We start from the raw sequence: 9431 nt of genomic DNA, 5'->3' as shown, positions 1-9431 counted from the left end.
CTTTGCTTTCATTTATATTAACCCTCATAGTGAGAAAATAAGTACTGTACTGGATTACGGGTTTCCACGCAGTCACCAAATGACTCCACCATCAGTCTACCGTAGTTTTAACGTTGATAAATGCAAAAATACCTTACATCATAGCACTGTAAATGTTTTAAAGCATTGATGCTGCCATCTTATAGAAGGTAAAGTGCATTTACAAACATTTACAAATGCAATTCATAACTGTTATTACACCACAAGGTAGTATTTTTCAACTTTACTCAGTCCAGTGCAGTTGACTTTCGTAAGCGTTACTGTTTATACCCAATGTTTAAAAAAAAAAATAATAAAAAATAAAAAAAGACTTGACAGGGCATACAAATCGAGCCATCTGTCGATTGGTTGAAGCCAGTTGGCCGCCATCTTGGTACTCCCAAAACGTGTGTAAGGCGTGGTTTTATGGTTGGATTATGGCCGGGGGGTTTTTTTCTCCACAAAGTTTGGCAAGTAGAATTAAAACGTTAAAGCGTTGTTCATTTGTTGTCTGCAACAGAAAATTTATAGTTGTTTCCTCGCATTAGAAAATCTAATTCCATTTTCAGAGGTCTGTATTATGAAATTCATAAAAAATTTCACGTAAAATGTGTTTTCTTGTTTATCCGCTGATTAGGTTTGGGAAAATATTGACGTCGGCCTATAAAGGTGAAGCAGAGAGTGAACAACAACAACCGTAAAAAAAAAAAACTTTGTTCAATTCAGTGAAGATCATCAGAAAATAAAAAAAAAAAACTTTACAAACAAACTTTAACAGCGTCAAAGTAAATCTTTCTAACTCACCTGTGCAATGTTTTCTCACAGCCACGAAAATGGCGTTTGACGCACAGGTCGGCACGCTTGTTTTGGGAGTATCAAGATGGCGGATGGTGACTTGGTCGCTGTTTCTATCGTGGCTTATTTTTCACTTCCGGAACGTGTGACGTCAGGCCGTGACGCGGAGTAAGCTGCTCTGTCATTGGTCGCCCGTGTCACAAGCTTCCAGTGGCTTCAGTTTTCTCTCGTCCACATCGCGGCGTCCAAGACAAGCGAAGGTTGGCACCCAGCCGGCGCTATGCCCGCAAATTCTGACATTTACGGCCCCGTCGACACAAAAAAAAGGTCGACTGTCATGATTCCCCCCCGCGCTCTACTCGAGTTACCGCGCGGCGGGTGAAAGGGGGAGACACATGCGTGGAGGCAGTCGCCTTTGTTGCCATTTTCCGTTCTTTGCCGGACCTCGTCGGACGGGACAGCCGAGCGTCGAGTGAGGTGAGACAAGTTGGATTTGGACCGTTATTCGAGCCTCGGGCGTCGTAGTGGACGCGGGTGCTTCATTTGGGAGAGCCACGCCTGCTTTCAGCCTTCAGATGACCCGACTTGTGTTTTCCACGTGAGCGCACAGTTGGAGTACCAACGGGACTTGTTCCGTGACCCTCCTCCAGGTTCCGGACCCATACTGCCGCCGCCGCCGTCCTCCTCCTCCCCCACCCCGGAGAGATGCTACCCCGCATGCGGGGAGCCCTGCGGCCCGTCCTCCACCTGAGACCCGGGAGGTGGCCGCTCGGCGTCGGTGCCTCGGTGTCCGTCCCGGGTGTGTCGGCCGCAGAGTTTCGGCCCTCCGCGCTGTTTCAGCGGCGTCACCTCGGGACACACCCGCTGAAGGAGCCCGTGGAGCCCCTCAACTCGCCACGCGGAGCCAAGGAGTTTATTTACGGCCTCCATCCGTCCGAGCGCACCTGCCTGCTGCGGGAACTCCACCGCTTCGAGTCCATCGCCATCGCTCAAGGTGGGTGCAATGAAAGAATGTCAATGATCAATGTCACGGGCGATTCTGTCATCAGAGGTTCTGTTGTTCAATCGAGTACGATTTGGCAGCACACTTTTCTAACTTGTTTTAAAAGGACACAATAAAAGTAGGCTTTACGCGATCACCGACCCGATCATAAGATGGAGCCTATTTTAATGATCTGTTCATTTACTACTGTATAAACTCGTGTACTTAATTGTCCCAAAATCTATAGTTATATTAACTCATGTGTCTTTGTTCATCTATTTATGCCAGCGAGAACAAATTAATGGTCTTCTATTAAAATGAGTGCCCTGCGATTGACTGGCGACCAGTTCAGGGTGTACCCCGCCGCTCGCCCAGAGCGAGATGAGATCGGCTCATTATCTCCTCCGCTAGTATAAGCGTAACCAAATGTCAGCCCGCGGGAATCACAGCGTCATTTATTGAATCAATTTACCCCCCACCCTAGGTGTCATTCTCCCTCAACTGCAATCTCTAACCTTTGAGCTTCCTGCGTGGAAAGGAAATCATCTATTGACCGGGATCCGTCGGTCACGTTTCACTCTCAATTCCTGAAAGCTGTCAAATGTGAGATGTGATATTGTGTCCGATGGGACGTTCGCTAATCTCCTTCACAATTTGCTATTGATCAACTCTGGAAATCAGTCACTCACATTTGATAAGCGCCACCGTCATTTCACACGCGTAAAATTTGTTACGAGTAGAAAAATTACATATTGAAAGACGTCGCCTATTTTGTGTAGTCTTTGACATTAATTTATGTGTTTATTTCGTAAACGTTGTTAACTAAACAAGCCTGCTCCTAAACAATCAGTATTCACCTGGTAACAGGAAATGCAAGTTAACCGAACTGCTCATGTTCGGAAGTGAGGCCAAAAGCGCATGTTCAGAGCTGCTTCACGTACTGCGAGCGCATTTACGTCGCAAGTCATCAACGTCATGAGCCTCGCCAAAGGAAATTCAGTTACACTGAAAACATTTCTGGGATATAACACCGGTAATGTTTCAGTATGTAACTACAATAAATATGAGATTGTAATTTACTTTGACTTGATCTAAGTTGTAACGTTAAGACTAGTCAGTCATTTTCCCCGTGGTACACGTTATGTTGAAATTCAAAACCTTTCCCCTCTACCTGCTTTAGGAGGATATAGATCATCTAACTGCTAGCTTTCATCAATGGATTGACAATAGATATCCCCATAAATTACGCTAGATTATAACAATACATCACGATTGGCGACAGGAATTTTTGTTCCAATGTATCGCTAACTTGTCGCCACGAATGCGATTATGTTTTTACTAAACTTTCAAAATTTTCAAAACATTGCGGGTATAGACCGTTCGTGTTTATTCCTTGACAGGCCAATGCCATTAACTTTTCTTTCAACCAAGAATTTTTATTGATGAAAATTTTTAAATACCGTTTTATATCATGTTCTACTAATATCAGTTGAAATTGGCAATGATCATTTCTGAGTTTGAAATTTTTGTTTTCTATTTTAGTTATGTATTTGTTTATTTTATTATTCATTTCCAGTTATGTTATGTTAATCCAGTAAATTATTTTAAGGGTTTGAGATTCCGTCCCTAGTCACACCCGCAACTTTATCTGCGGGCATGACTGACCACACCCGTACATTTTTTTTCACTGGTGGAAATAATGGAAAGAAAAATAATCTCAGCCAAGGTCGAGATGTTTCCAGGCAAATTTGGCCTTGAATGATCCATTGTACAACTTTCACAGCTGTAGAACTTTTGATGTTCCAAATTCAGGAGGTCCTTTGTTTTAATCTGAAACTTCGAGATTTACCACATTCTAAATAGACTCTTAAAAAAAATAGATCACAATTTGCGTGAGTGCTTTATGTTGTTGTGTTTTTATGACTCATTACACGTAGGAAGGAGTTGATGTGTCGCTGAACATTTTCTAAGCGCACCAAAACCCGACGGTGCAAATCTCGGCCTGGTCCAAGAAACAAATGCCATCGATCATCGGAACAGATCAATGAGTCAGCCGAGGAGAGCCACGAGTAATGTGAGACTTGGAAGGATTGTTTTACGCTCTCTTGAGAGAGAGAAACAGCTTAGTTCTTTATCCTGGCATTAAAAGCTCAGCGACAAACTTTCATTACCGTCCTTAAATCGAAAGAAAGTCAACCGGTATCAACAAGTTCTAATCTTCGCCAAGCCCCCCAAAAAAAAACATCGGTAATTCTGTTCAGTTCAAGCAGCATTTGCATTGTAGCACGAAGATGATGACATTGTACACAACTGAGAAACAAAACAACATCTAGTCGAGTATTTTCGGAATCCTGTTCTCTAACGAGCCGAGGTGAGAATAAACAAGCCTCCTTTTTGCGCAGTATAAACACTGACCCCAATTTATAATTCCGACGGGCTTGACGCTCGGCGTCAAAGTAAAAATAAACTCTTTAATGTGCAAATTCCTCCCCAGTTTTGGGAGCAAAATTATCCGCACCCCCGGTCGCTCGATGAAACATTCAAAACGTTGCGAGTGCTGAATGCGTCGCTCTCGATTGGCATCAGCGGATCGTTGCTGTACACCGCGGGTGTCAAACTCAAGGCCCCGGGGGCCAGATCCGGCCCCCCACATGATTTTATGTGTCCCGCAAAGCTAAATCTAGAGTATCAATTTCCATGATTCCTGTAACAATCTGTACCAAAATTTCAAATTGTCATATCAAGTTGAGATATTACAAGCATTTTTGTGTTACTAAACGTGAATAGTTGAAAAACACATTACCCTTGATTTCTGATTCCAAGACTAGTTCATAAATTGATGTAAATATGATGAGATGATTACCGGTAAATATTTTTGTTCCACAGTCATAACGGCCCTCTGAGGGAAAACGGAACAACAATGTGTGCCCGCGAAAAAAATGCGTTTGACACCCCTGCTGTACACTATCTGGGTCGCAATTATAAGAATGATTTGAATGTCAAATTGATGTGGTCAGGCTACTTGCTGTATTTGAGAAATGAGACGATGGCTGAAAAATTGAAGTGCCTAAAAAATAAAATCCACACTATTTTGTCATTGTAAATGTAATTTTTTTTCTCCCCAACAAGACATGACCAAAAACTTAAAAAAAAATCAAACAAAAACGAGTGGACTTGGAGGGTAAATCATAACAATTTATCTTTGATGTACTAATACAACCTGAAGTGTGACGACCGTCCAGCCTGCGTTACCAATAGGCAGTTATTGCTTCCATGCAACGACAAGGTTTGTGCATAATAAAAATAATTATTTTGCCAGGCGGCACGGTGGTTCAGCCGGAAAGTGTTGGCTTCACAGTTCTGAGGACCTGGGTTCAATCCTGGCCCTCCTTGTGTGGAGTTTGCATGTTCTTCCTGTACCTGCGTGCAGTGTTACGTGTGAATTTAGACTAACGCCCCCTTTGTTCAAACCAGCAAAATGCGACAAGGCAGTTGTATTGCGTTTCTGACGAAGGGGTTGTGGGTTCGTATCCCACTGGGGCCTCCACTTCCCGAGAAGGGTTGCGTCAGGAAGGGCATCCGGCGTAAAAATTGTGCCAAACATATATATGCGTTCATCTGAGATGATACGCTGTGGCGACCCCGAAAGGGACAAGCCGAAAGGAAAACAACAACAACAACAACTCTCACTCACATCAACACAACAAAAACACGATAAAATAGCTCACACAATGTAGGCGTTCAAGAACAGAGTAGTTGAGCCACAACGGCGAATAGTCACCAATGTTGAACGAGTGTTCCCAAACAAGCAAATGTTCGTCCCAGCGGGTATTCCAAGTTAACGAAAGTTCCAGCTGGTCTGAAAAACGAAAGGCAGCAAGGTGTCCGTGAAGTTAGTGTTCCAAGAAGCGCAGCGGTGAGGTCGTGATAAGAAGCCCCGTTGTCCATCTTTCTCGTCCTCATACAGGTAACCCTTGAAACATTTCAGACTTCCACGTCACAAAGAACACAGAGTTCGCGTCACACGGACCCGAGAGCATTCGAGGAAACCGCGTCACATCATAAGGACTTGAAAGTATGGAAGGAAACAGTGTCACAAAGATCTGCATTATAACAATTTAAATGCATAGAAGGAAAATAAATAGAGCAAAGAACAAAAATACACACACACGTCCCAAAAACATGCAACATTAATTGGACAATCTAAATTGTGAGTGCGACTGTTGTCTGTCTTCGTGTGCCCTGCGATTGGCTGGCAACCAGTTCAGGGTTTAGCCCACCTCCTGCCTGTTGACAGCTGGGATAGGCTCCAGCACTCCCGCGACCCTTGTGAGGATGAGCGGCTAAGGAAAAGGATGGATGGATTTTTTTTTTATCCATAAAACAGATTTTTCAAGCTGCAGTACAATAACATTACAATAACATCAGTGACTGTACTTACAGAGGTTACATATTTGCACCGATCAGTGGGTTTTTTTTGGGCCCGTGACCTGCCTGGCCAGATTCAAGTCTGCTGACAGCTTCACCTTCAGTTATTTAAAACAAAACCCCGCAGAGGTTCTATTACCTGGTGGATATGCAGGCTGTGAAACTGTTGAATCAGTGACTATTGGACCGGTCATGTCGCTTCATTTTTTTTTTTTTTTTTTTTTAAAACCGTCATTTTAATTTTATTTTCTAATGGACCACAATTAAAAGAAAAAGTGTGGTTGTCGATAATCGATGTTTGCAAATGCAGTAACTAACATTTCTTTACGCTGATTGTTGGTAGATCCTACAAAGTTGGAGACAATCTGTTCCGGGACACTTTCAACTTGTTTGAATTTCAAAATGTGTTTCCCATACTACCAAAAATTACGTTAATGTTTTGTGCCAAGCACAAACATTTGGCGTCATCCAACTTTGAACTGTCCATTTTAATTACCACTCAAGTGAAAACTGTTCGGTCCTTTGAAGAAACCCGACAGACATGTAGTCGTTTAAATACATTATAATTCAAACGTATTTTGAAAAATCAGATCAGCTTTTCATTTGTTGTGATTTTCAGAATCTGTTTATATGATGTTACCTCGAACCCATAAAAATCTACAGATGGGATTCAATCTACCTCTAATTTTAAGATTCTCTTGTTTTCACGGGTGCTGCGTTTAATTTTGATATTCAAGCCTTGGCGCTCTCTGATTGCGTTCGTTTAATTGTTGTTTTGAGAGGGAGATGTTTCACCTTTTCATTTCTCCATTGTGCCTCAGCTCATCTAATTTGCACAAAAGTGTGCAACAGGCAGCCCATGGTGATCCACGCAAATGAGTGTTTAAAAAGGTCACAGTTGGAATTCATTTTCATGTTGACTGATTCTTTCTGAACGATTTTATAATTTCAGTGTCATTTGTTGTCTTTTGAAATAGTGCCCCTTCCCAAATCTTTTTTTGTTGTTGTTGCACCATTTCCTTACTTTGAGATCAACAAACGTGCGATTATTAGACAATGATAACGCATGCATACGTAAAAATGCAGTTTTTTTTTTTAACGGCGATTGTATTTATTAAAGAAAAACATCCAAAGCTCATCACTCCTGTGTGAAAAAGTAATTGCCCACTAAACTTAAGTGAAATCAAGCGTTTTTTTACAACTGGCAATGAGCCTTTTTACATCTCTGTGGGGATCATTTGGCCCACTCTTTCTTGCTGAATTGTTTGAACACGGTAAAAATAAGAGTCTTCGAGCATAAATGGCCTTTTTAAGGTTCTGACATTCAGATTTAAGTCCGGACCTTGAATGGGCCACGCCCAAACATTCCTTTTGTTGTCTTTAGGCATTCAGCACCTATTGTAAAACGACGTAGGTTGATCAAAATATTAGACCGAAAGAACAAGCGGCCAAAAGGAGTTTCCTCCGTAGGGTGTCCGGGCTCTCCCTTAGAGAACGGGTGAGAAGCTCGGTCATCTGGGAGGGGCTCAGCGTCGAGCCGGTGCTCCTCCGCATTGAGAGGAGCCAGAGGAGGTGGCCGGGGCATCTGATCTGGACGCCTCCCCGGTGGGGTGTTCCGGGCACGTCCCACCGGAAAGAGACCCCGGGGACGACCCAGGACACGCTGGAGGGACTATGTCTCTCGGCTGGCCCTGGAACCTCCGGAAGAGCTGGAAGAAGTGGCTGGGGAAAGGGAAGTCTGCTGCTATCCCTGCTGAAGCTACTTCCCCCGTGACCCGACCCTGGAAAGATGGATGTCTCTCACCATTGCAATAAATAATTCTATGTTAATATCTCACTCCTAGTTGTAATTATGCTCATTTCTGCAAAATTGAATCAAGTATCGGCCAGTGTTAGCTCTTCTGAGTTTTCCATAGGGGCCAAGTTTGGAAACAAGCATAATTAATTACCAGCGCGTGCGCGTGTCCTCCAACTGGCGGGATTCGAAATGGAAGTAGCTGCATATGGCTCGCCTTTATTGAAAAATCTAAGCGGACGGATCGCTCTATAAATCTAATTATAACGGCACGACAGACACTCAGGTAATATAATAATACGATCATACCGAAAGTCATGGTGCTTTTTATCTTCTGGAATTTAGGCTACTTGTCCTAATAGTCTGAGCACCAGAAACAGTTAAGATTCACTTTGTGTTTATTTTCTTCTTGGGACAAAGTGACCTCCAACATGGGCAACATGTTTCACTTTCTCTCTTTGTAACGCTTTCCCCTTACCTTTCCCATAACGTAACATGTTCTCCATATTCTGCACTCCATTGTCCCTCATTTTTTGCTGCTGTCACTAAAATCATCTTTGCTCAAACCAGCAAAATGTGACAAAACAGTCGCATTGCGTTTAAGACAATTTAATCACACACACACACAACAACACAACACAACACAGGCACGATAAAACTACTAACACAAAATAGAAGTTCAAAGACCAAGTAGTCGAGCCAAACGGCGAATAGTCACCAACGTTGAACGAATGTTCCCAAACAGGCTAATGTTCTTTCCAGCGACTATTCCAAGTGAACAAATGTTCCAGAAATGTCCAAGGACGAAAGGCAGAAGGCGTCCGTGTACTTTTTTCCCAAGCAGCATTGTGGTGGTAAGAAGCCCTGTTGACGGTCTTTCTCGTCCTTATATAGGTACTCCTCGGAACATTCCAGAATTCCGCATCACAAAAGAACTGCATTATAATAACTTAAAAATGCATGAGAGGAAAATAAAGAGAATAAAGTATAAAAATACACACACACACATCAGTTTGCACCTGACTTCTGTGACGGTTCTTCTGCTTGATATGTTTTTTTTTTTTCAAGCTAGATGCAGAAGTAACCGGCGCTCCACTACGCATTATTATTTACTGGTTAATTTTTAGGGCTTAGAAATAACTCCGTAGACGGTGTCGAGCTCCGACAACCTCATGTGACACGAAACAACTCGCTCCAGCACACGGAGAAGGATTGATACTATTAAGAAAATGTTAAATATGAAGCAAACCTTTTGGGTCAGGATTGTTGTAAAATTGCGCAGTGGCACCTTGGCCACTTGTTCAAAAGTCAGCTGCTGTGGACTCCAGCTCACCCATGACATGAGTGACGATAAGAGGTATTAAAATTGGACGGATGGATGCGTCTGGTGTATTTTGATGCATTTGTGTTTGC

At 42.8% G+C, this 9431-nt stretch overlaps 1 protein-coding gene across 2 annotated transcripts in view; it reads left to right on the top strand.

Moving 5' to 3' along the window:
* Positions 1 to 1029: 1029 nt before the first annotated feature.
* The window catches only part of LOC133500514 (transmembrane protein 65-like), a 32524-nt gene continuing 24122 nt past the window's right edge, over positions 1030 to 9431 (top strand). Inside the window, exons 1-2 of one of the 2 annotated variants that reach the window (XM_061819277.1) lie at positions 1030 to 1290; positions 1464 to 1807. In XM_061819277.1, coding sequence (XP_061675261.1) covers positions 1519 to 1807 — 289 coding nt within the window. In that variant the 5' untranslated portion in view covers positions 1030 to 1290; positions 1464 to 1518. The remainder of the gene's footprint in view (positions 1291 to 1463; positions 1808 to 9431) is intronic. The other variant, XM_061819276.1, reaches the window with a different exon arrangement.

Source organism: Syngnathoides biaculeatus, chromosome 5, assembly GCF_019802595.1.
Source record: "Syngnathoides biaculeatus isolate LvHL_M chromosome 5, ASM1980259v1, whole genome shotgun sequence".
In the NCBI taxonomy this organism is placed as follows: Eukaryota; Metazoa; Chordata; class Actinopteri; order Syngnathiformes; family Syngnathidae; genus Syngnathoides; species Syngnathoides biaculeatus.
Note: the sequence above shows the minus strand (reverse complement) of the source record. Positions and strands in the feature narration are given on the sequence as shown.